Source organism: Lachnellula hyalina, assembly GCF_007821495.1.
Source record: "Lachnellula hyalina strain CBS 185.66 chromosome Unknown contig00016, whole genome shotgun sequence".
NCBI classification, from domain to species: Eukaryota; Fungi; Ascomycota; class Leotiomycetes; order Helotiales; family Lachnaceae; genus Lachnellula; species Lachnellula hyalina.
The window spans coordinates 286,782-311,963 of NW_022157130.1; the positions used below are offsets into that span (position 1 = coordinate 286,782).

At 48.2% G+C, this 25,182-nt stretch overlaps 5 protein-coding genes across 5 annotated transcripts; 2 read left to right on the plus strand and 3 right to left on the minus strand.

Annotated features, from left to right (window-relative positions):
- Positions 1–4,074: 4,074 nt before the first annotated feature.
- cbh1 (Exoglucanase) lies at positions 4,075–5,195 on the plus strand (the record flags this gene model as incomplete). The annotated part of the gene is made up of 2 exons (XM_031146040.1): positions 4,075–4,632; positions 4,749–5,195. 2 exons carry the CDS (start codon positions 4,075–4,077, stop codon positions 5,193–5,195), a joined length of 1,005 nt encoding a protein of 334 aa, XP_031008362.1.
- A 230-nt stretch (positions 5,196–5,425) lies between these two features.
- On the minus strand, positions 5,426–7,638 carry PUT4 (Proline-specific permease; the record flags this gene model as incomplete). Its single annotated transcript, XM_031146041.1, has 9 exons — positions 5,426–5,633; positions 5,708–6,095; positions 6,154–6,294; positions 6,352–6,426; positions 6,482–6,746; positions 6,798–7,095; positions 7,143–7,318; positions 7,367–7,424; positions 7,478–7,638. The coding sequence occupies 9 exons, from the start codon at positions 7,636–7,638 to the stop codon at positions 5,426–5,428; spliced, it is 1,770 nt and encodes a 589-aa protein (XP_031008355.1).
- Positions 7,639–9,496: 1,858 nt separating this feature from the next.
- On the minus strand, positions 9,497–11,461 carry ght6 (High-affinity fructose transporter; the record flags this gene model as incomplete). Its single annotated transcript, XM_031146042.1, has 3 exons — positions 9,497–10,700; positions 10,752–11,008; positions 11,057–11,461. 3 exons carry the CDS (start codon positions 11,459–11,461, stop codon positions 9,497–9,499), a joined length of 1,866 nt encoding a protein of 621 aa, XP_031008356.1.
- A 5,748-nt stretch (positions 11,462–17,209) lies between these two features.
- LHYA1_G001056 (uncharacterized protein) lies at positions 17,210–17,876 on the plus strand (the record flags this gene model as incomplete). Its single annotated transcript, XM_031146043.1, has 4 exons — positions 17,210–17,327; positions 17,365–17,424; positions 17,550–17,729; positions 17,824–17,876. 4 exons carry the CDS (start codon positions 17,210–17,212, stop codon positions 17,874–17,876), a joined length of 411 nt encoding a protein of 136 aa, XP_031008357.1.
- A 787-nt stretch (positions 17,877–18,663) lies between these two features.
- het-6_6 (Heterokaryon incompatibility protein 6,OR allele) lies at positions 18,664–22,076 on the minus strand (the record flags this gene model as incomplete). Its single annotated transcript, XM_031146044.1, has 3 exons — positions 18,664–21,283; positions 21,603–21,983; positions 22,036–22,076. The coding sequence occupies 3 exons, from the start codon at positions 22,074–22,076 to the stop codon at positions 18,664–18,666; spliced, it is 3,042 nt and encodes a 1,013-aa protein (XP_031008358.1).
- Positions 22,077–25,182: the final 3,106 nt, after the last annotated feature.

Below are 25,182 nucleotides of genomic sequence, written 5' to 3' on the forward strand. Positions count from 1 at the left end.
CTACAGTTATGCCTCTTTCTGAAGTATTGACTGCTAAACGGGCCGAAGGAGGCTTTCAATGGTGGGCCGTCAATAAGTGAATGACAGCCGGCCATTGTCAGGCCTGTCTAGAGTCATGTATTAGCGTGGATCATTCACACATTGAATCGATCAACCAGTGTGGACCGCCTCGCGACGAACGCATAAAAACTTCCATCGCGAACATCGGACCATCCCTTCCCTTCCCTTCCTGTCTACCTACACATCTAAACTTTCCACCCATATCTCAAGTCTGAGAGCTTTCTTTGACTAAGACAACCCACCATCAAAGGTACGAAGCGTTATACAGTCTTCTGACACCAGTCACATATTTGAAATCTCCCCCCACCATTGTACCTTGAGTACAAGGCTAGATTGAATCATCTTTTCTATCGCACGGAGAGTTCTGACGCGTTTTCGGAGGCAATTTCCTCGGAACGCTTTTCCTTGTATGCTACTTGATTGCTACGCCAACTCATCAGTTCCTGCTCAATACTCGTCGGAATTTTCACCCCATCTTCAAAGCCTCAGACTTTCTTTCGCATGATCAAAAACATATGAGGAACAACCCTGCTAATACTTTGCTTTAGTAGCAAGCACTACTTGAGTGCTCCCCCAGAGAATACACATCATTTGTTGTGTCGTCCGAGCTTACACAAAAGAGCATTATCGGCCCCAGGGAACATCATCATGAAGGAATCAGCAATCATCAGTCCACAGGGCGAGCTTACCCCACCCTCTTCCCTCCACCCCGACAACGCCTCTCCAACAATTCCATTGGTATTAACTGCGCCGCCCGTCACCCCTCTTACACCATTGCAAGAAGCCAGCAACCATGGCGACGTTCTGAATAGGGTGGCCAATGAGCATAACATCGTATGCATGTTTCAAAGAGCCTGCGACACTAATTCTGCGCTGCGTAAGGCCATCTCACATATATTCGGCCGCAACAAGATGTGCACTAGGCTTGTCCCTCCGGAAGTCTGGGTCCACTATTGTCGCAAGCACTATCAACGCTCTAGGTATCGCAACCCCAAGGAGTATGCCAAGCTGCAGTGCGATTTGGTCCAGAAACAAATCCGTCGGATTCATGACTGGAGTTTATTCAATCAAAGAAATGGTCGCCCCGGTGTTGTCCAAGACTGGGGCTTGGCTGTTCGAAAGCGTGAACAGAAACGAATCGATGGGCTCAGCGGTTCTAAGCGTAAGAGAAGCTCGTCGCAATATGACGACACCGAGGAAGATGACGACTCACCTGTTCCAGCAACTGCTGTCCCCAAATGGCTGCGAGGCCTTTGTGGTAAAGGATACGACACTCATAGCATCCTCAGTATCTTCAACCGGCTCCATACAGAGATCTTGGCTGACCTGATGCCCCAATTTCCCGACATCGAGATCTTGCCCAATATCGCAACCGAATTGGAGGCGCCGCAACAACCCAAGGCCTTTGTCAAGCGTCCAGTTGCTGTCTCTGGCCACAAGCGCTCCCAATCTTTGGGTGTTGGTGCCACTCCAAACATGTACTCACCAATTAGCGGACCTATACGGACAAATGGGTGGGGTAGTGCAGATGGCTTGCCAATGCAAAAGCGTCAGCGTCGAAGCGATCATATTGAAGCGGCTCCTGAGAGTGTCACTCCAACCTTTGGACGTCGTTCTCTGGGAAGCAACCGCTCAGGCCACTCGAGCGTCGCCGAAAACCACAGTGAGAGTGGACGCATGGGAGAGATGAGACCACACCCTAATGCATATCAACCTCATCTTGTCGCACCTACGCCGCAGCGCCACGGTGGTCACTCAATGGCTGCACACCTCGAGACAAGCAGTGCCCGTCGCCCTGTTCATCATCGTTCACAGTCAGATGTGGCCGGTCTCCATCGAAGCAATGACATGTATGGTGGCTCTCAATATACCACTTCAGCACAACCCTCCGGTATGAACGGCTACGGACCTAGTCCCTTCCAGCAAGCCCCTCAAAACTCTTTCGTCATCAACCCGACTCAACCGCGTGGACAGCTCTCTAAAGGACCATCTCAGCAATCAAGTATGCTTTCCTCTAAGCAATTGCCAAGTCTTGAACACTCAGGTCGCTCGGGTCACTCTCGTCATCAGAGCGTTCCGATGGCCCATTTCAACCGCAGCCCTTCTGGCACGTTCAGGGACCGGGACATTTCTCGGGGTCTTCCAAGCATCAACCAATCTCTATCTAACAGCAACACTCTCCCTCCTGTTATCCAAGTTACGGAATCCGTTCAGGAAGCCTCCATATTCCGCGAACGCCGTTAATTGATAAATATATCCTCGTTGTTCCCGCAATGCGTCTTCGCTTGGTTCAACGTCGCTGTTGAATTCGCACACAGAGCTCACCTTGTTCTTCATTCAGCGTCTAACGATGCAACGTTTTCACTTCTTTACGTACGCCACCCACGCCATACTTTTGGAGCAAGACTCCCCCTACCGTGTATATTTCCTTTGTCTGACAAACGTCAATGAGAACTTGACGTCCGATGATTTGAGCGCTACAACTTCTCTTCCGCACTGGCTGTTATAAATAATCCGTGTCTCTGTCTAGACTCACTTGATTAAACGAATAACCTACCAGTAATACGATAATCACACACAAACACGCACAACACGCAACGCATACACAGAACTTTTCTTTCTCCTTGTACAACAATGCAGATTAGAATCGATGGAGCACTATTTTCTTTTTTTTGAACGATGAGATAATGAGAGATGGTTTGCTTTTTCTTTTTTCTTTTTTTTTCTTTTCGGTTCGGATGAGCATGAGCTGCATGGCATGGCATGGATTTTGGTGGGCGTTAGAAGCGAGGGATATGGCATGGAATGGAATGGGGCGTGTATGTTGCTTGGTTGGTTGTGGAAGTGGATGGAAGGAAAAGTCCGGACTTTATGATTGGGATGGATGGTACGACATGGACATGCATGATATTGCCACCTGGTGGTGCAGTGCGAAACTTAATTAGAGTCTGATGCATGCGAAGACCTTAGAATGAATGAATGAATGAATGAAAGCGTTTTCATATATATATATATATGGGTTCCCGTGATTCGTGATGTGGTGGGGGGCTGGAATTGAGTGCTTAGGTACTGTAGCTGAATGAAGCTTCTGTCGTTAGTAATGCCGTACTGCTATGTTTTTCTATGAGAATAGATGTATGCCCTAGCTAGTCTATATAGAGTGCTTCTATCCCGAGTGCTCTTTGAAAGCTATAGATTAGTCAAGCGCTTTTAAATCCCGGGGAAGGAAGGGGAGGGGAATGGACATCCAGGGGGGAGAATATCACAGCCACAAGTGGCGCAAACAGTTTACCCCACACCGCAGACACCCTGGTCCGGAAGGGAAAATACGAAGGTAGATCTAGATGATCTCCCCGCATTATACCCACAGCCGCGGAATAAAGTTCTTTTTGGCTGCGTACTTTACACCTTGTATAGTACGTATTGAGGCAGAACGGCCCGCTCGAACTTGTGGGTTTGCTGCTTTGGGGGGGTATGTACGATACAGGGTTGAGGATACAGTAGGTAGGGAAGGGCGATTATCAGCTCTACTCATGAATTGTGTTTTGCTTCCCTTTGTCAAGTGGCTTGTCATTTCCACCAGCTAGGATGTTTCTTCAAGGAAAGAATAAATGAATGAGTGATGCGTTCCTGGCGGTAATTATCTCTTTCGGAATAGATGTTCCGCATTAACGTGGCATTCTCTGGTAGCGGATAAATCGATAGATGACTACCGGGTACTGTCGTGTACCTAGGGTTGTTTATCGAATGAAAACAACATTATATATGAGAATTTCTTGTGCGGTCCGTTGTTCCCTTCCAGTCGAGCACTTGTAAGTAAAGTGCTTTGCCACTCAATGGGAATGAAAGTGCCATGACCTGCTCATATGACCTGAGAGGTAAATGAGGTGCTATTTGCAGGAGGTTCTGGACTAAGGGCTATTTATCTTATAATTCCTCCTTCCTACTCACATTTCTCCTCTCCCCTCCCCTATTCCAAGAAATCCACCCGTCTCTCTCCATCTATCCTCCAACATGCGTTTCACACTCGCAACCCTCGCAGCAGCACTCCCGTTCATCCAAGCCGGAACCATCCTCTGGGACGGCCGCTTCAACGACTTCACCTCCTCTGCCGATCTCAACAATTGGTCCTGGAGCAACGAAGTCGGACCCTACCAATACTACATCCATGGCTCCTCCAACGTAACCTCCTACATCAACCTCTCGCCCAGCTACAAGAACCCCGCCGACCTTGGCTCCACGCAAGGCGCGAAATTCACGCTCGACGACACGGCGTACTGGAACGGACAGACGATGCGGCGCACGGAGCTGATCCCGCAGACCACTGCGGCTATTAACAGTGGCCTGGTGTGGTACCATTTCAGCATCAAAAGGAGTGCGACGAATGCGCCGAGCGTGTATCGCGAGCATCAGATATGCTTCTTCGAGAGCCATTTTACGGAGTTGAAGGCCGGGTGGATTAGTGGGGAGGCGGGGACGGAGGATACGGCGCTTAGGTGGGATGTGGGGGGGACGAGTCAGTGGAGTGTGGTGTGGGAGGCGGATGTTTGGCATAATGTTGCGTATGAGATTGTATGTTCGTTTCCGTTCCCCTTTCCTTTCGTTTTCCCGATCCGTATATATATATATATATATATGTACGGAGGTATCACCGTCCGACATGCTGATACAAGGCGGTACTTGAATAGGACTTCTCAGCCAACACAGTAGCTTTCTGGCACTCCACCGGATCCTCCGACTTAACACTTACAGTACCCGCCGTCTCGGCTTCAACGTCCTCCAATGGCGAGGACTGGCATCTAGGGGTTCTCGAACTCCCTGTAACAGGGCAGGCGGATACCGATGAGGATATTTACTTTAGCGGTGTATATGTCGAGTCTGGATCCCTTGATACTTCGGTCAATAGCCCGGGAGGAGGCGCTGCAGGTTCTTCTTCAGCTTCAGCTTCGGCTTCGGCTTCGCCTACTACACTTGTTAGTTCTGTTAGTAGCAGTACCGCCGCTGCGCCGACGACAACGGGAGGGTCGCTGACTAAGTACACGCAATGCGGTGGTACGGGGTGGACGGGTAGCGGGGCTTGTGTTGCGGGGACGACGTGTACGGTTTCGAGCGCGTATTATTCTCAGTGTTTGTAAAGAGGGAGAGAGAGGTTAGACATGAGTATATGAAAAATGAAAGAGGGAAGATATTATTGAAGGAGTGGGAAAAGGGGTATGGGGATGCTGGAAATTTGTATATATCGCGCACGTATGGTACATACTTGGTCTGAACGCTTATTTGTTATTCTATTCACAAGCATTGTTGTTTGTTCCTCTTTCTAGCTACAACGTACCACTTCTCAGTCTTTAAACCGTGTGCTGGCTGTTCAACTCCAAAGGATGTTTAACCTCCTCCAGCCGGTGAGTGGTTTTGCAGGTGGCTCCGGGTTAGCGTTTGCGATGTCGATAAATTGGCGAATCGGCATATCCTCAAGCGATACAATTTTGGTCTTCCTGAATAACTTGTAACCGAAGTAGAGGCCTAAGATAATGGGAATATTGATGTATGAAGAAACAAAAGTCTCGGTATCCCAACTGTGTACGATCAGTCAGTCACATCAATCCACATCTCGAAGAATAAGTGAGTGAGTAGGGCACAGGGAACTTACTGCTTATGGAGAAACACCGTATATCCACCCGTCAACAGCAGAATCGTGAAAGCAATCAGCGAAATCCAAGCAGCAAATGGTTGGAACGGGGCCTTCCACGGCAACTCGGAGCGATCGATGCCCTGCTTCTTCATGCCGTAGTAGAAGCGCAGATACACGATGCAGATAATCAACCAGCCGACAAGCGCAGACACGGAGACCAGATCTTGTAACCAGCCGAACACGGTGCTTGCGGAGTCCGATAGCGTCATGTAGCCCAGACCGATAAATAGCGCGAGAGAGCAGACGGCGATATAGGGGATTCCCATGCGGTTCACGCGGAGGAAGAATTTCGGCGCGTGGCCTTCCTTCGCCATGCCGTATAGAGTTCGGGATCCGCCGAGGAGTCCTGGATGGTGTTAGAGAGGGGGGAAAGAGGAGGATGGGAAAAGGGGGGAGCGGCTTACCAGCGTTACCGGAGCTCCATGCGCTGGTTAAGACTACGGCGTTGATGATGGAGGGGACGATTTTGATGCCCGCTCTCGTCGCTGCAATAACGAATGGCGATTGTGCTGTGAAGAACGTCCAATTAGTAGTGCTTTCTCGGACTGACTATAGATTCAAGGTGAAGTGGATAGAAATGACTCGAGAGTTGTGAATCTTACCTGCGGTCCCCGTGGACTTGAGAAGCGATGGGTCATTTGATGGGACAATGAGTCCAACCATGAAGATAGAAAGGCCTGTCAGGCTAAGTTAGAACGCTGAATGTGACCAATTTTCTGACCAAGAACATACAATAGAATATCGCAACTCTCCAGAAAATTCGCTTCGCAGCAATGGGAATATTGCGCCTCGGGTTTTGGGTCTCAGCCGCTGCCACAGAGATGGTCTCAACTCCCGAATAAGCATAGACGGCGTTGGAGAATGTTGTATAGAACCCCATAAAACGTCCTAGCGAGCCCCCGTAGCCAAGGTATTGGACGAATGGACCGGGATTTCTCCAGTATTGGAACCCATATTTGTGATGATCCGGTCCACCACCACAGGTTACAACCAATGCCTGTTTAAAAAAGTCAGCACGGATCATGCAATTAAGAAGCTCGTTCCTTACCATGATGTTCAGTCCAACGATCAACATAATTTTCATAGTTGCGAATGTGAATTCAAGCTCTCCATAGACTCGCACGAAGAGCACGTTACTGATGACGAGCAATATGCCACATACTGTGATCCATACGGCAGAGTTGACAGTTGACCAGAACTGGATAATCACGGCTGCTGCAACAAGTTCTGCGGGAAGTGTAACCATGTGGTTGTAGACGGTATTCCACCCCTGGGCGAACGAAAGGGCAGGGTCGACAAAGTACTCCGCATGACGGATAATGGAGCCGGTGAGGGGAACGAGGGCACTTACAGTGTCAGTGGAGGCATTAAGACTAGTAGATGGGCATCTTACCTGAGTTCTGCAATGGACAAGACAACTCCAGTCACCAAGGCTCCTACGAAACAGTATCCTAGGCTGACGGCGGTGTTAATACACAATATAATTGCAAAGGTCGAAACTCTCACAATGCTCCCAGAGGTCCTGCCCTTGAAAGAGCCTGGCCTGATCCAAGGAACAATCCCTATAAACTATATTTCAGTGTTGATCTTTCTGTATAGCCATCTGGAGAACTATACCGTGCCAATAGCTCCACACAGAGCTATCATCTGAATATGTCGCTGGTTGAGGCCCTGCCTGAGACGAAGTGAGCCTCCATAAACGATTGCTTCTTTGATAGCCAAACTTACTTCAACTCCCTGGTCTCCTCAAAATCAATGACATCTTCAGCAACTGGCTCCTCCGCATAGCCAGGGGCACCTTTCTCGCCATCAAACTGAGCTGTCTTCTGGTCTGAGTGATAGATGCCCTTTTCCGCATCGGAACCTGAAGACACTGGTGATATCGCCATTGTGTACTGTAGAAAACGAAGCTGCCAGCTGAGAATACCGGTACAGGGAAAGACGAGATATTGTAGTCAAAGAGGGGTCGTCAAGTTACATATCTTATCAGCCGGCCAGCTGGTTGGAGCACAATCTGGATATAAATATCACCCATGCGGGCGGGTCGCATCTGCATCTGCATCTCGATAAGAGTGCCCACAAAGAACATCACAGCGGGAAGTAACATGTACAGTACAACGACCAATAGATTCCCGGCCGAGATGTTCTCGGCGTGATACCATCAAATGGTATCAAATCAACGTGCTTCACTGTCGCACAGGCGGGCATTTAAGCCACAACACACCCCTGAAAAGAAGCTTGGAAAACGCAGAAAGAAGATCTAGTAATGATAATCATCGTTCCAAAAACAATGCTTGTAGTTCTCAAGCACTTAGCCATGCGCATTCAAAGCATTTGGTAGTGATGCTTATCGTTGCTTCTTGCCACCTACATGTACCTGGTCTGTCCTACGGTACTGACTGAGTACAGTTTCCAGAATTCCCTTGGCACATATTCTTATTTACTGACCTTCCCTTTTAGTACGAGGGGCAGCATAGATGGCTCGGCAATTATTACAGTCTCTAGGCGCGTCAGTGGATCCATATTCCGTACAATACTGATAGCTCTGTGCTTGTACTCGATGCTCTCATGTTGTCCAACCCGATAATCAAGACATAAAGATTATGCGCCGTCCGCGACTCCGCGTCGATATCATATCGTATCGTATCGTATCGTATCGTACAGTAACGTATCCTTGTTGAACCGCGTGCACGGGTTGACATGGAGTCCTGGACGCTTGATTCTTATCTATGCAGATCCCCACTGACAGGCCCTGTTCTTCTCAAAGGACGAGCGACGAATGCTCGAGCGGGATAGGTCGGGTACAGTATATGAAGCTCGAGATGTGGTGAAGATGTTGATAAGATGTCGGTTTTGGTCGATTCAATTTCGGCTATTCGGCCTCGGCTTTTCCCCACTCGTATACATATCACTCCATCCGTTACCTCCATACTGTCGTACTTTCCCGGGTTTTGACGTTGTTTGATCGTTGTACTTGGGAGTTTTTGATCTTGTACTTGGCGCTGTTAGAAAACGAAATCAATTCGTCTCACAATAAGTGCTATGAATCAATTAATCATTTAACTCGAAGAGCTGAGATTCGCAAGCAAAGGATTCTGGCCGTCATCCCATGATAAGAGTTGGCAGATGGAAGTCTCGCCCATACCCTCTATCAACACAATCAATAGCACCAGCGTACCTTGCATCATGCCGCATAGGATGGTTCCATGCTTACATACAGTGCAGCTCACGATCGGCTGGCCGTGGATATGAGGCCGACCGGCCAACTTCAATATACGCCGTAAAGAAGATAAGTATATACTGTAGCAAAGAAACGAAAGGATGGAGTTGTGTAGTAGAGTAGAAGTGGGATTCTGATACCTATATAAAGTGTAGTGCGAAGAGATGGATTTGCAATTTATAATCAGCCATCGGCGAGATGTATTCTTTTTTCCCCTGTGACGAGCGACTAATCAATAGTGAGCGACTAATTAAATGTGCCCCTGCCTGGTGGTGGGAGAAGGCAGGGGGAGCCACCGATTATGTTTTTACGGGGGGATTATCTACAGATTGGGTCATATGTAGGAATGAATGTGGATGATGAAAGTTTAATATTTGAAGAGATGTTTTCTAATTGACATCTATGCCCAGAGGCTCCGTGGTATATATAGTACACTCGTAAGTCACAAACCCCTTTTAGAAAACGCCGTGCGAAAACTTTCTATCAACACTAGGTATTCAAAATTGCATAACAGGAGAAGAGGAAACCTAGGCAGCGCCAGTCGATGTAATCGGATGAGAACCGTTGCTCATATCCGTGACGTTTGGCGTGTGATGGACAGGGGCGCCCTCCTCGTGGAAAACACCTCCCTGCCCCGCCTCATTGATCTTCTTAATCTTGCGCCCTCTGCGCTCCAACTTCATCGCATCCGTATTGAGGATATGTCCCAAATCCCTCTTCGTATCTTCGTCGAACTGGAACTTAGCGCTCTTCCGCGGCGACACATGGATCAGGTACATCGCATCGACTTCCTCTAGCGTCCTGCCGCTCGACTCGATGAGCCAGTAGTAGGCCATGAAGGCGCCGAAGAGATTGCAGCCCGCGAACACGTAGCCGTACGAGAAATTGATATCCTGGGTGATGAACGGTGTGAAGAAGGCGAGGAGGAAATTCCAGAACCAGTTTGATGCTGTAGCGAGGCCCATTCCGACAGCGCGGTAACGGTACGGGAATAATTCTCCGATGCAAGCCCAGACCAGGGGGCCCCAGGTGCTGGCGAATCCGCAGATGAAGAGACATGCGAACACGATCATGACTGTGCCGGATGTCTTGGCTTTGCTGGAGCCTTCGACTGCGTCTTTAAATATGAACTGGCCGACAGAGGCGAAGACTAGGAAGCACATGCACTGCCATAGCCCGGCGATGTAGAGGGACTCGCGACGTCTGAATCTACGCGCCATGGCTACACCGAAAAAGGTTGCGCCGACGTTGACACCGCCAAGGATCATAGATGTAACGAAGGAGTTCTTGATGCCAACGCCGCTGAAAACAGTGGTACCATAGTAAAAGAAGTAATTGGCACCCGTCAATTGTTGAAACATTTGCAATCCCATGGCGAGCACGATGCGGTAGAACATGCGCGGGCCCGTGATTGCTTCGTACCAAGGATGATCTCCCTTTGTGGCTTCCATGACCTTTTCGATCTCCTCGGCTTCGTTTTGGATCATCGGATGCGATGCTGGCTCGCCGTAGAATTTTGTCATGGTGTCGAGACCGCGTTCGGCACGTCCGTGGTTCCAATCGAAACGGGGAGTTTCGGGCAGAAATACAATTCCGATAGCTAGAATGAGCGCCCAAATGAAGCCAACTCCCATCGGGATACGGTATGAACCTGTGTCGTTGCGTTTTTCGGTGCCGAAGTTGATGCAGTCTGCTGTGAAGATACCAATTGTGACAAAGAGTTGGTAGCAGCTGCAAGAATGTTAGCGTGTTTCTTATAAATCGCGTGGGTATAAGGCTTACGAGACGACAGCTCCTCGTACAGGCACAGGTGCAGTCTCAGTCATATATAAAGGTACCAAAACGGACAACGCTCCAACACCCAAACCTGCAACCCATCGACCCATAGCAATTCCAACCCACATGCCATCTCCAACAGCCTCCTGTACGACAACACCAATGCAGAATATAAGGCACCAGAATGGGATGGAGGGTCTCCGTCCGAAGTAGTTTGATGCAGGTCCTGCGATCAGAGCGCCTATCAAGGTACCAATTGACAGCTGCTGCGATTAGCATTCGTCTCATAAATATCAGCCTAGGCAACTTACAAGGCCGACAATCAATCCCGATCGGACATTACTAAATTTATAGCCAGAGGAGTATGTGTCGAGGTCGGAAGTCGGCTCGCCAAATCTTTGTAGGAAAACGTGCATTTCCAAAAAGCCACTGATTTGTCCAGTATCGTAACCTGTGGTTGCCAAAATCAGTTCCCGGTGCTGGCGCAAATGATGGGATAAATACGAACCAAAGATAAATCCTCCCATGGACACACAAAGGGTCATAATAACAGTGCGAATAGTGACGGTAGGGATTTTCCCTGTGATGAGACCTCCATTTCCCTTCTCAGTCTCACTCACGTCTTTGGAGCTATCGTGGACAACGGATTCAGAGGGAGAAGGTGCCGCATTGCCATTGGCAGCAGTGTTCTTTTTGAATATATTAAGTGGACTCATGGTGACGGTTGGCGGGAGAGAGGTGCAAAGGTGCAGAGTCGTGCGCACGAGAAAATGGAGAACCTGGGGAGAAAGGGAGAGGAGGAGAAGAGGGATAGAGCGGAGCTATATATTTACTTATGGAGCAGAAAGGGAATGATGGTCCTAGTATTGTACGCCAACGCCAACCTACCTAGGCACTTATACTGGAGAATACCGGAGAATACTTTACAGTGGGTAAACGGCGGGCCGATTAATGTGATGGTCGAAGTACCTTGAAGTAGAAGTGAAGTTTACGAGCAAAAAAAAAAAAAGAGCGTGCCCTGACGTCGTGCGCCTTGGCCTCTGACTCGTAAACGCCACCAGCTTCACATAAGACCATACCAGACCAGAGTTGACGGAACGGGTACTGCGGTAGGAAGAGGAAGAGGAAGAGGAAGAGGAAGAGTACGGGGCTGTACCAACTTGCAAAGTGGAATGTCCTATCCTCATGATGGAGAAGAAGGACTGCATTAACATTAGTCGTGCAAAATGTGACGTGGGAAGAGCTTTTTCAGTGGGACAGTGAAGCCGGGATTTCCCCGATCAGCCTCACAGCTGGTTCCCACACGTGACATTCTCCGTTTTTTCCCTCTTTCCAGCCAATGCTGTTTTGGCCGGCTTGCCGACAAAATCGGGTCTTTCGTACATCCGAATTTGCCATGTATAAAAACGGTCGTTTCTCGGTGCCATTTGTAAGACGCGTTTCGAAGTTGAAGTACCTACCCGGTGAGTATCCCATACAAAAGGTACCGCCGTAAATCTCCATGGGGTTAATCTGGGTGACTGGGAGTCTGGGACAGTGGGACAGTGGGACAGTGGGACATCTTGGGGTCTCTCCATCTACGGAGTACGTTGAATGCGGGATAGGCGTGGGAGAAGCGTGGGTGGTGTGTATCGTAGTTGGGGTCGATGACGTGGGCACTGGGAAGCGGAGAACCTTTTCGGCTTCGACGGACTTCGTGACTCCGAGTCACACGACCAGCACCAAAAGAACGTCTGGCAAAAGGAATTCGAGACCAGTTCACAAAGGTTTCTATGATCCTATGACAGAGTGCAAACAGTAATTTAAATGTACTTAATCGACGTACGTATTTTGGTGAGGGATGTATGTAGCCTTTGACATTAATTCTGGGTACATTGAACTTCAGCCCGGTCTAGAATCTCTCGATAGTCCCATCGTGTCGTGAACTTCTAGTGTTCGATAATGACAACGAGCTGCTTCCACTTCCACTTCGAATTGGGAGATTGAGACTGGCCAAAAACGAGAAAAGCAGTTGCAGTAGGCAAACAAACATAAAGGAAGAAAAAGACCAATAGAGTGAGCTCAATAAGAGGGAGGTTTTCAATCGTCCCTTCCACCAATTGTACAAGTCCTGATACTGACAAGACCCGCGATCTGGAGAAACACCTAGAGAAACATCCATCACTGCAACCTCCCTTTCTTCCTTTCCACGAGCTCAACATACAAAAGCAGACAACTAGCCTAGCCTCTACCACTGGCCTTGAAACAAACCCCCTCGTCGCTAGACAAACTCAAATCCTACTGCCAGACTTGAAACCAAAGTATTCCAGCTTGAAACACCGATTTTCCCCGCTTCATGGCATGATGAGAAGAGAAACATGAACACGCCAACTTCACGAAACATGCCCAAGGAGTTGGTCTTTTGATATCCTCCATGTCCTCCATGTCCTCCATGTCCTCCATGTCCTCCATGTCCTCCATGTTCTCCATGTTCTCCATGGAGGATTATGCAGCGGCTATACCCTTTTCCCGACAACAGGCTGATATTTGATGCATTGAACCTTAAATCTTCCGCTTAGATTGTTTACTGCACCGAAAATGCTTGTTTTGTGGAAAGCGCTGTAATATGTGATATAGTATAGGATGCTTATAATACCAAGAACCGGTCTTGATGAAGAATGCCATATCATTGATAAGTCTGGTAGTCCTGTTGCTGTACAGTAATCTGATAACTACGAGTATTTACTACCAGGGAGGAATAGAAGAAAATGCTCCAATTGGTGATACTGTTGCCCTATTGGTGGAAGTTTTGACCCCTCGGTACATATGCCCGCCTTCTCCCCCACAAATGGGGATTTGGAGAGTCTCCACTTGCCCCAATCCGTCACCACAATTCCTCATCGACTGGGCGCAGTCAATGCTGTTTGCGCTTCAAGGTTGCCCTTTGCCATATTCTTACCTCTCGTCGGTGGAACAATCACCACCGAGAAACCATATTCTGTTCCTCTTTTCCCCATTGCCCGCTCTGGTTCTATCCCCCCCTCCCCTTCCCCCCAGTCCCTGGCTGCCCGCTCCATAGAGACTGGAAGAATAGGAACACCAATCCAATCTAGTCAAGCCTGGGCCCAGCACATTTCCCTTCGCAGCCTGTTCAGTTCGAAGAAAGAAACCCCCGGCGGAATTCCAATGTGTTTCCTGCCGTTGCCTGCACGACCACGATCTGCAGGAGATTCGCGACACCCTCCGCTGCTTGCTTCAACGACACTCCAGCAAAGCTTCGTGTCCGCCGCGTCCGACAATCAGACTACGCATGTATACCACTGGACCCGCTCCATGGGATCACGGGAGCTCATGTATGACAGCGATCTCGAGTGTGAGACAGATTCCACCCTGACGATACGTGCGGAAGTAAGATTTTACCATCCGAGATACCAGTAGTAGTTGTTTATGTTCGTCGCCGTGCATATATAGCAGCTATAGCTTTTGCGCCTCAGCCCACGGATAAGCAAGACCAAATTCTCCGAGAATAGAAGGGCTGCTGCACTGTAACGCGAGAAGGCTCGTGGCTTGTGGACCTCTTACCCCCCACTAGTTCTATATTCGAAGACTCCCACCCCACCTACAACCCCTTCGAGGCCTCAAGAGACCAGCGCTACCTCCCAATTTTCCTAGTTGCGAGCACCTTTCTACACATGGCGACCAAGCAACTCCAGTCAGCGCCGACGCCTGCTCGACCAAAGAGCACGAACGGGGTTATTAATACCACAAAAGCTGGCACTGGAGACACTCGCGTAGTGGTCATTATATATGGGCAGAATCAGGAGAAGATTGTGTCTGTCTTTGCGGATGTGCTAGGAAAACCGTACCGGATAGCCTCGAGCTTTTCCGCGGTAGGAAGTGAGGATCATGGCACGGTAATAGGGATGGCGAGCAGCGACGCCAAGGTTGATATTGGGTCCCGGAACAAGATGCTTATGGTCGCCATAAACGCGCACTGTGTGCACTTGGGAATGCCTCCAGATGTTGACCTGTCGGCTGCTTCAGACTACGAATTCTTATATACAGAGACACCATTTTTCCGGAGAGACCTTTCGCGTTTTATTGCATTTACACTCGGGCAGATCAGTCACCATGAAGCTCTAATCACCAAACAAAGAACATATTTTATATCCACAACATTTCCAGACGTACGGACGGCACTTTCGAATTTGGATATCCTTTCCGTTGGGTCAGATGCGGTAGAGATTCGAGTAGATTTGTTGAAAGAACCACTATCGGATGGAACATTCGGAGCTGTTCCTAGCATGAGCTATGTGGGAGAGCAAGTCATGCTTTTACGGCAAAGGACGAGCTCCCTATAATTTTTACCACCAGATGTATTCGAGAAAATGGACGTTTTCCAATGGATAACCCAAATCTGTACTATGAGTACCTCTACCGAGCGATACAATGGGGCTGTGAGTATATCGATGTTGAGGTCTGGCTTCCGGAAGATATTCGGCGGCGTCTGTATGAGCAGAGAGGGAACAGTCGTATCATATCAGCCTTCCATGATTTTTCCGGGACGTTCAAATGGCCTTCGCTGCAAGCGCAACAGATCTTCGATGAGTCTCGTAAGTACGGAGACATAGTAAAGATGATCACCATCATCAGCTCTATGTCCGAGAACTATGAGCTGGAATACTTCAGGTCTCAAATCAAAGCAAACAATCCAGATGGGCCCCCTTTATCCGCTGTCAACATGGGTCAACTAGGTCAGTTATCGCGTGCTCTCAACACTGTCTTCTCGCCCATCACCCATCCACTACTTCCCATCGTTGCAGCACCAGGCCAATTATCAGCTGCTGAGATTAACGGCGCACTGAGTACCATGGGTCAGCTCCCTAAAAAGAACATCTACGCCATCGGCTCCTTTCGCTCCACACCCCAAGCGACTTTCTTCGAGAAATGTTTCAACGAGCTCGGCCTCCCGCACAACTTCGCCAGTGTAGACAGAGGCGTAAAAGGCTCCGTGGAAGCCTTCTGTCTGCAACCAAATTTTGGTGGTGCCTATATCAACCCACCCCTCCACTCCAACCAGCCATACATCCCCATCCTCTCAGATGCAGCCCGCACCATCGGCGCCATCGATACCATCGTAGTCCGCGGCGAAGGTGCATCATGTTCTTTTGTTGGTGACAACGCTACCTGGAAAGGCATCCGCGCGACCTTGACCCGGGATTTCGCGCCTTCGGCTTATAAAGACCGCGCCGCCATCATCCTGTCCAGCTCTGGCGAAGACGCAGCGACCATCATATTTGCTTTGAGAAGCCTTAATATCGGCAAAATCTACACCGTGGGTTTCAAAGCCCAAGGACCCCTCGCATCAGGTGTCGAGCCCTTTACATCCATCGAAAGCGTACAGCGCGTTGACCAACCCTTCGCCATCGTCTCGGCCTTGCCCCCGGAAAAATCCCATCTCGTGCAACCGCTCCTCCGCCACTTTTCAAATTCCAACGGCCGACTCACGCCCACCAGAAAGGCAGCTGGAATAGGAGGCAAAGGCAAGGTCTTCGTCGATTTGGCCAATGGACCGAGGAAGGGGGATCCGATCGCGGTGGCGGAACAGAGCGGGTGGACTGCGTATGGGGTTGCGGATACGAGTGCGTTTACAACGGTGGAGACGTTGCGGTTGTTGGTTGGGCAGAACGTGCCGTACAGTTTCGTGAGGTTGGCGAGTGGGAGGGGGCTTTATTGAGTTGATGAGGTGAAATGAAATTTGCATTGGCGGCTGCATTTTGAGACAGGTGCAAGCTTGATTTGCTGCACTGTATTGGCGTCTTGTGTTGTGGGGTAGACTACTTACTCAATTTTTTTGGGGGTTGCGTTAGGGATAGGCAGATATGGACGGTACAGTACTAGATATATATTTGTATTTAGCTATGCGCAAGATACGCTTTATATACTCTTCCCCTAAGCCAAGTGCCCTTTTTGTTCATTCATCTGCTTACTCGTAGGAGCATATCTCATTTTATTAATGTCCTACGCCACTCTCCATCTTCTTTTAAAAGTACGGGAATGCTGCATGGCATGCAACGTTCTGTATCTGGGCAATGTCACGAGACTAATAGTAAAGAAATAACAAACATCCTAAAGGGAATCCCGCTATGCACCATCGTCAGTGATAGCTTTTAGTGTGATTACCGGTGCCAGCGTGTAAAAGAAGTTGAGTTGCGTGAAGTCTAGATACAAACCCAACTAAACTCAACTCGAAATCGCGCTCCCGTGACCTGCCGGGGTCTATCCTCGGATCTCGTGACACGCCACATGCGATGCGCCCGAGGTCTGGCCTCAGTGAGACACAAGCGTCATCAGACCGTCGCCTATTTCAACCTCATGATAAGACAACAGCCACGACCTCATCCTCATCCTCCATCTCTCTCTCCATCTCTCACATACCACATTAAATACCAAACCCATACCTCCGTACGCCCATCTTCGCAAATATGTTGTTCATCAAGTCGGCTTTGACGATTTCGGCGCTGGTGGGATTGGCAAGCGCGTTGACGATGGAGCGTGTTGGTAAGATAAGAGCTGTCTCGGGGTGGGAGGGGGGGAGATGGGGTTATGAATGAGGATTACTGACGCGATACTGCTGCAGTTCCAGCTCACGAACAGGCGTCTATCCTCGAGGCTAATGTAGAGGCTCATGGTTACAGAGGTATATAAACCCAACCTCCCTCCCTCCCTCCACCATATCCCATCCCATCTTCCCCCTCTCCCATCCATCCATTTATCAACCAAGCCCTTCCAATCTAAACTAATCTAACTATCCTCAACCTATAGCCCCCTTCGCAATCTCCAACTCGGAGTGCGAGAAAGAAGACGCAGATGACTGCACCGAGTTCTGTGGTGCGTCTGAGCAGACGGCTACGTGTAGCGCGAACGGGAATAAGGTTACTTGCTCTTGTAAGGGCGGCAAGGCACCGGGCGGAGGCACGAATTGCGAGGAGAGGTGTTTGTTGTGTATGTATAATCCTTTCATCACGTGAATCTTTCGTTTCAGGAGTTGAGTGAGTGATGATGAGTGGAGATGGATGGCTGACTTGTGGGGCATTAGGCATGCCTGATAAATCTGCGTTTGAGGAGGCGAGTCGTGCTTTTGGACTTTAGGGCTCCCTTAGAGCTGGTGAAGTGAAGATCTGAGATGTTGGTTTTTGGAATTCGAGTACATATAGCAAAGCAGCGTTATATAGTCATTTGACTATAATTCTCAGTAGTATATATAATTTGTGATTTTTCTAAGTCCGCAAAATTAGTTGAGTTAAGTTCTTGCTGAGCATATGGTGGCGGCTGGTCTGTACCACTGGCATGTTTCCTTTTAGTAAAGACGTTAAGTCCTACTATAAGTGTAAGCTGCAAGCTAGATGGAATTATTAATGTTCACAAAACCATGCGATTCTTTATAGCACATATACGTCCCTTATTGACTTGAAGCTTTTACCCTTGGTCCTGTCTCATTAAGGCTTATTGATTACCTTATTAATCTGCACCGAATCTTGCCCTCACTAAAGTCCATCTCTGTCTTTAGACCTGAGCAGTCGCTGCTCTAACCTGAGCCGAGCCCTAAGTCCTACGCACGCTAATGAGTCAGCTGGATTATGCTCAGGGGGCCTCTTCAGGCTCCCTAGAGAATCGGTTACAGTTTCTATGTTTTCTAAGTGTAAATATTGATGCGTACAACGTCGGAGTCGTATCCAAAAGAATGCAGACCTGGCGGAGTTTTACAAGTAAACAATAGAATCGGCTTTCATCCACTTGCATCATTACTCAAACAGAATAACCATTTCGCTATCCTAACTTATCAATTCGAGCTAAGAGTCAGTGCAAAGGGGATTCTCATCATTTTCCATCGCTCGGCGGAGAGGGGCAGCAACCTTGCGAAGGCTTCTACTAGTTTTCAATGCAAAACTAACTTCCGAATTTCCAAACGCCCCATCTTCCATTTCTCAATGGCTTCTCCCTCCATAATTCCCTGAACATATGTCTCCCCCACCACTTCCCATCCCCCTTGAGAGGTTCTCTCTCTTTCCCTCAAAATCAAAGGCACATCCGAACCTAGCAACACACTCACTCTATCGCCAACTTTTGTATCTCTAGGTCCGAGTCCCAAATACCCCTTTTTTGTAACGAAAAACCTCCGTCCAAGCGCGAAACTCTCTAACCCCGGATCAAGTGTACCTTTAGGTACAACCGGTACGTCTTTCTGTAAGGCTTGTTCAAACCATTGGCGTGCATTCCATGGCTGTTCATCCGGGCCACTGGAAGGGTTGTAGCCTATCATGCCTTCGAACTCTTGAGTTTTGAGCCTCAAAAGTGCCACCTGATCCTCTGTCTGTCTTGTTTCCCAGAATGGATCCGGAATAACAGTTGGTAGAGCGAATGGCCGATGGTACAGATCGAACGGTTGTTGGAGCCACAAGGAACCCAGCTGCTGGAACCTGGTAGTATGATACTCCAAATTTATATCCGTCCATTCTTCAGGCTGAAGATTGCTTAACATCCTCGCTCCGGGCGATTCTATCTTAAAATTATGACCCGGATGTCTACATTTCAGCTCGCTGAGCATAGATTCCATTGCCTTATGATTTTCGCCTGCTTCCAGTCGGCCTGTATTGGTGACAGTCACTCGAGGTGGCCCTGGGACCCAGGTAATAGGGATAGGTGGTAGCCATTCGTGAAATGGCATCTCATCGATACTGAGTTCTGCTCCCGAATTATCTGTTACTCGGCCGGCAAATAGCGTGAGCCAGAATGCTTCCACTCGTGCTTCAAGGTTAATGTATGGGTTTTGGCCTATGTACTCACTAAGCGCGAGTTGCTTGCATTGACCGATCGCCAACATAAAATGGGTTGAATTCTCCCATTCTGCATTGAGGTTATCGACGAATGGATCATGAGTTTGGCCAACGACGTCGAATAGTATCCCTTCAGCTTCTAAAGTATTCGTAGCTTGGTCCGCTGAAAAATTTGCTGTTGTATCACCTGCTGCTGCATATCTTACAACCGGGTCAGCTGAGAAAGCTTTTGCTTTGGATTCTGTATTCTGGCGTGTTATCCTTTCGCTTCTTCTAACAATTCGCTTTTCAACATCTTCAATTGTCTTATTGCCATTTTTGCTGACGACCTCGTCTTCGCACTCGTCGTTCGTCGAGACCCCAATCAATCGACCAGCATCCATCAATTCTTTTATCACGCCTAGTATTTCTGGCGAACTAGCGTCTGCGAAACTTTTTGATATCGTGTTAAGTTGAATGTCGCCGGGTAAACCAGTGTTTAGCCGCAATCCTTTTCCCAGGCCTTCCTCTATGAAAGCTGGGCTGTCCTGCTCCTCACTTTCGTGTTTGCTAAGAGAATGCTTTAGCCTAAGCCACCATGGATTATTTTTATCTCTTGAAATTTTCCTGCTTGGAAGAGGTTTCTCAACTCTACCAAGGGACCAATCCGGAACCCAAGAAGGCAGCAATTCCACGGCCGGAGAGCGACAATGGCGCAAAATTTCCAAACCTGGTCCGTTCTGCAAAGCCAACATGGCAAAAATCACATATAGTTCTCTAGCATCCATAGAGTAGTCAACCCTAATCCCAGAATAAGGTCTGTGGCCTTCGCCAAAAACCATACCCATCAAGGCATAAATCTTATCTCTCGGATCGGTAGCCTGAAAATGGCGATGCATAGCAACTAGATCCATTACCATCATCTCATTTGCAACACTTTCCCCAAACAATTCGCCTTGATTACGATTTTCCTCAAGCTTTAGAATATTTTCTATGGCGGGGTAATATTGCCGTTGATCATCGGCATGAGCTTGCATTCGAGCAGCTGCAATGACAAGATTCACCCACCATACTTCCTTTGTCCCACACCGTACGCGTATGTCGTGAACTTTGTGGCCTAGCCCACCCCAGACTACTTCTTGGATGATCCAGATTCGCGACCACCAGCGGCGAGTGAGGAGCTTCTTGACGGCCGTTAAAACTGAGCCACTTAGGATTGGCATTTTATCATACGGTGACCCTGCACCAAGGCGTTGTAAATCTTCCATGGCGAGAGAGCTTTCGTCTGCTTCTGGACCCAGCCAAACCATCAATTTTGTTGCGCAGGCGTAGATCTTATTCATCATGCGAACCTGGGAAGATTTCTCGGGATTGGAGGACTGATTAATGCATAATGCGTCGATCCAAAGATTGACTGCTTCTATTTGTAAACGACGGTGGAGGAGGAATGATTTAAGATTTGATGTGACAAGATAGGGTGTGTTCGAGAGCTTGATGGTTTCGGTATTGAAGCCTCCGTCCCACGTGTAGGAAAGAGCTTCAAATTGTGGGTAATATTGGAGATTGGCGATGGTCAGGGTGCAGCAGATTTCATCTGTCCAGGACACTGCTGGCTCTAATGTAAGGAGCCGGATTTCGAGAGAGTGTGGTTTTAGTGGGTGGTTTTGGTAAGGGGATGGGACATATTGTTCAGACATCCTTGGGTGCTCCGGCAGAGAAATGCCAATTTGTTCCAAAACAAATCTTTAGAGACTGTCTGGGAATCTTGAATACGGCAACTTTTACAGAAGCTTAAGGTGGTACTATTAGAAGCTCCACAAATATGTGTCGAGAGCCGTGCTCTTAAAATGAGGCTGTATATGTTGGATTTAGGCAGACATTTGCCGAGTGGATCCAAAATCGGCTCGCAGATGAAACTGTAGGCTGCGGACCAAGCTTCTACCTCGATGCTGGGGCTAATCCCTAGCGATGCTGCACTCGACGGTGCTGATCTTATACTCTTAGCAAATCCACCCCAATCTTGCCCACCAGCACTAAAAATCCGACTTGGGTAATTGCTGACAGGCGAAATCCCCCGTAAGCCCACCGACCGCTTCCATTGACATTATTCTCGCTTGTGCTAGTATAACCCGTAGCGTATAGAATACGCCCAAAGATCCAAACCGCACCCGCTGCGGCTGCGAATATAGGATATCTCAATCCACTGATGAGCATGCCCGTCAAGGCAGCCGGATAGTTCTCAAGGAAGTTGTAATGCGCACGCTGGGCGCAATTGAACAAATACAAGGCACGTTTCTCTTCCGCGGACGATGCATTGGCAATGGTTTCTACAGATACGAAGGCGTTCGGGTGGTCAACTGTGGCGGCTCGACGAAAGGGAGCAATGCGCGCTCCGAGCCAGTTTGAGAGAAGGTAAGAACTCGCTGCCGTGATGAGGACATAGCTACCAGGACAGTCAATCCTGGGAATTGTGTACGGCATGAGCTGTTAATTACCCATATTCTTTAGGGAGCTGGATGGTCGTCAATGTAGCCATGGCGTCTTAGATGCAGGCGGGAGAAGGCTGAAGATTGAGCAAGATGTATAGTATGCCAGACGGGTACGACAGGTGTAATATAGCACTCAATTCACACTCTTCAAAGGCTGCGTAATAGGCAACAATGTTCTGCCTGAAAAAGAGGGCCACTGCTGTCGGAGAATGGAACGATTCGTGCCCCGAGTCGGTGCAACAAATGCTCGATCTTAGTTCAAGAATCTATCTTAAACGGGTAATGGGGGCCGAGGTTCTGCTGAAAAGTTTTCCTGTTTGATTGATCTCAAGTTGGAGGTGTCAAGGGATGCCAATTTCAAAAGCGACGAAAGAGCTCCGAGGTCGCTTAGCAATGGGTACCTGTAACAACTTTGGTATACGCAATTTGCTTGAAGACCTCTAACGCATTTTCAGACGCAATCGCACCTAGCTACAGACATAGTCATAGCGAGGATAGAATGACACCATAAGCCACAGCTCGCTGAACAAGATACTATGGCTTATGCAATGTTAGGTGGATCTGGCTCGTTACCGTGATTTCCTTTCAGGTCCCTTTGAATCTCCCCAGATAGCAATACCTCTGCAACTCTCATGGGTTCTCCCGGTAGAGAAAGGCTGATCTAATCACTTGTAAAGGGGCCAGTTTCCCAAAAGAAGCCTCTTTCAAAATCACCTGACTGGCCTCCAGTATTTACCCCACTAATTAGAAGAACAGTTATATGCTAGAATACATGTAAATAGCTACTTCCTTATCAGCCGGGGAAAGCTATAGCAGCCAATTTCCGCTAATGCCTTTATATATGAATTACTAAGTTGAGTCCAATTACTAGCCGAAGCAATTGACGGCCAACTCCCGAATTAGTGAGGTACCGGCTTGCTGTGGTTCGCCATGCCTTCCTTTCGGATCCTTCGCACAGTTAGGTCCTTCTGGATGTAAAATAGCCAATAAGAGTAAATATCGTACTTTACTGCCTCTTTAGTAGCGAAGTAGCTATTCACAGCCAAGAAGCCAAGCTTTCGCTATTGGTTAGCGTCGACATCATTATGCGGCGATCCCTATGATGAGAGCTCGCAGACTTGCACGTACAATAATTATAACTTGAGTTATACTTCGATCTTTGACTTTAACCAGCCATCTTTGAATTTATCCGGACGATCCAAAGAACCCATGGCCATGATCTTTGACTTTGTCGACTACCAGAGGGCAAGAAGGGTGGTGCACGGGCCAGCCGTCGCTGCCCCTTTTGCGGGACATGAAGAAGGCGCTCGCTCGCCCCTTTACCTTCTTCTATCTTTCGCAACAGCCCCAACACTGCATCTCCCTGTAAAAGAGGGGCAGCATTGACGCCAAAGCATTTCCCCCCTCTGCCATCGTTTTGCAGTCCAGTTTATACATCCAGCACTGAGCAACTTGACTACTCCCAATATTTCCATGCGCTTGAGATAGCCATTTTTGGCTCCGCTTATACTTATGCTATCAGGATAAATCACCATCGTCGTCTCAACTTCAGTTGTGAAGATTTTCATCTCTGCTGGTATCACTAGAGTGTCACTTTTTGCATACGATAGCTAACACCAGATACATCTGGGGCGTAAATAAAAACAAGAATTAGAATGAACATAGTAAATCTTCAACTCTCAATTGCAATCCTAATTCGTTAACACTTTCAACATATTCCTCGCTCTATCTCATGTTACAACTCTGTTTTGACTCATCGCACACTGCGTTTAGAACCACGAGATCTGACTTTGGAGAATCATAGGCGAAATTGCACTGCAGTGTCCAGTAGAGTTCCTATGGGCTTGTCAGTGTCTGGTCACTTCGAAAAGGTAGACTGGAAAAAGCGGGTACGTACTGTTACAAACCAGCCATAACTGTCTGCGTTTGCTACGGCGTCGTTTGAAGTTGCCTTATTTGTCACGAGTTGCTGACAGGATTGGGGACCGTATTTAAAATCTTCCGCATTTCCACAAGTTGAAGAAGGCTGCATGGGTATAGGAATCTTTAAAGCCGCGATGGCCGCGTTGGAGATATCTGCCACGTGAGATAGCTCGTGTACAAGAGCATATCCACCAAGCGTCTGCATCTTCACACTGAGAAATTTGTCGAGATCACCGCAAGTAACGCCGCTCAGAGCCGGTAAGGCATAAGCATTGGTATTGTCGGTATGACAAAAGTGCATGGTGAGGGCTATTGGATCATTGGCACCATCTCCAGGGGCAGAATTGATGGTGTATGCAACAGTCTGGGCACATATTCCGTAGGGATCATCGTTGTCTATGGTGATTTTTGACAAAGTTGTTGATCCTGTCCCATCCGTGCTAGCTGGGTTGACCATCCCTCCCAATACGCTCTTCACAGCCGCCTGCTGGTTGGCGGGGAACCAGTGACTATATACACGAGTGAAGATGTCGGAATCTGCTTTTAGGCATGCATTGACCATTGTCGCCATATCTTTGAATGCTTGTGTGAGTTGTGCCTGGCCAGCAGCATTGCTTCCAAAGTTGACAAATTTTGGAAGTGATCGCTTGGTTAGGGAATTGGAGCGGGATTGCAACGAGCTTGTTTGTCATTGTCAGCGAAATAATCAGATATTGTAGTCATTGAACGTACTCAGGAACCCAGGCTGCCGACGCGCAGGTGCTAGCAAGCAGGACAGTAGTGCAAACACTACTCCATTTTGCAATAAAGACCATGTTCTATGATTTAACAAAATGTGCAATGAAAGGTGAAGTATAGAGAATAGTAGGCTGAGTGAATGACTTGAGAAAGTTGGGATATCTTGAGGAGAATGATAAATGCAGAGAGAGATGGAAGCAGACAGTAAGAGACATATATATTGCTACGTCAAAGGACCTTTTAATGGACCTCACCTGATGTGTAAGGATCAATCCTTCACAGCTTGAACTTGCTTTTGCTTGTCATTGCATACCAATACTTAGGTGTCAGCTTGCAGCAATCCTTTGAATGATGAGACGTATTTTTTTTTGGAAACATGCGTATTTGCTCGTGAGGCTTGTTAAAAAGGATCCGTACCATTGAGTACATCCGGGATCAATTGACGCGTATTCATAGGTCAGTGAGAATAATATTACTACATTAGGCTTTTAC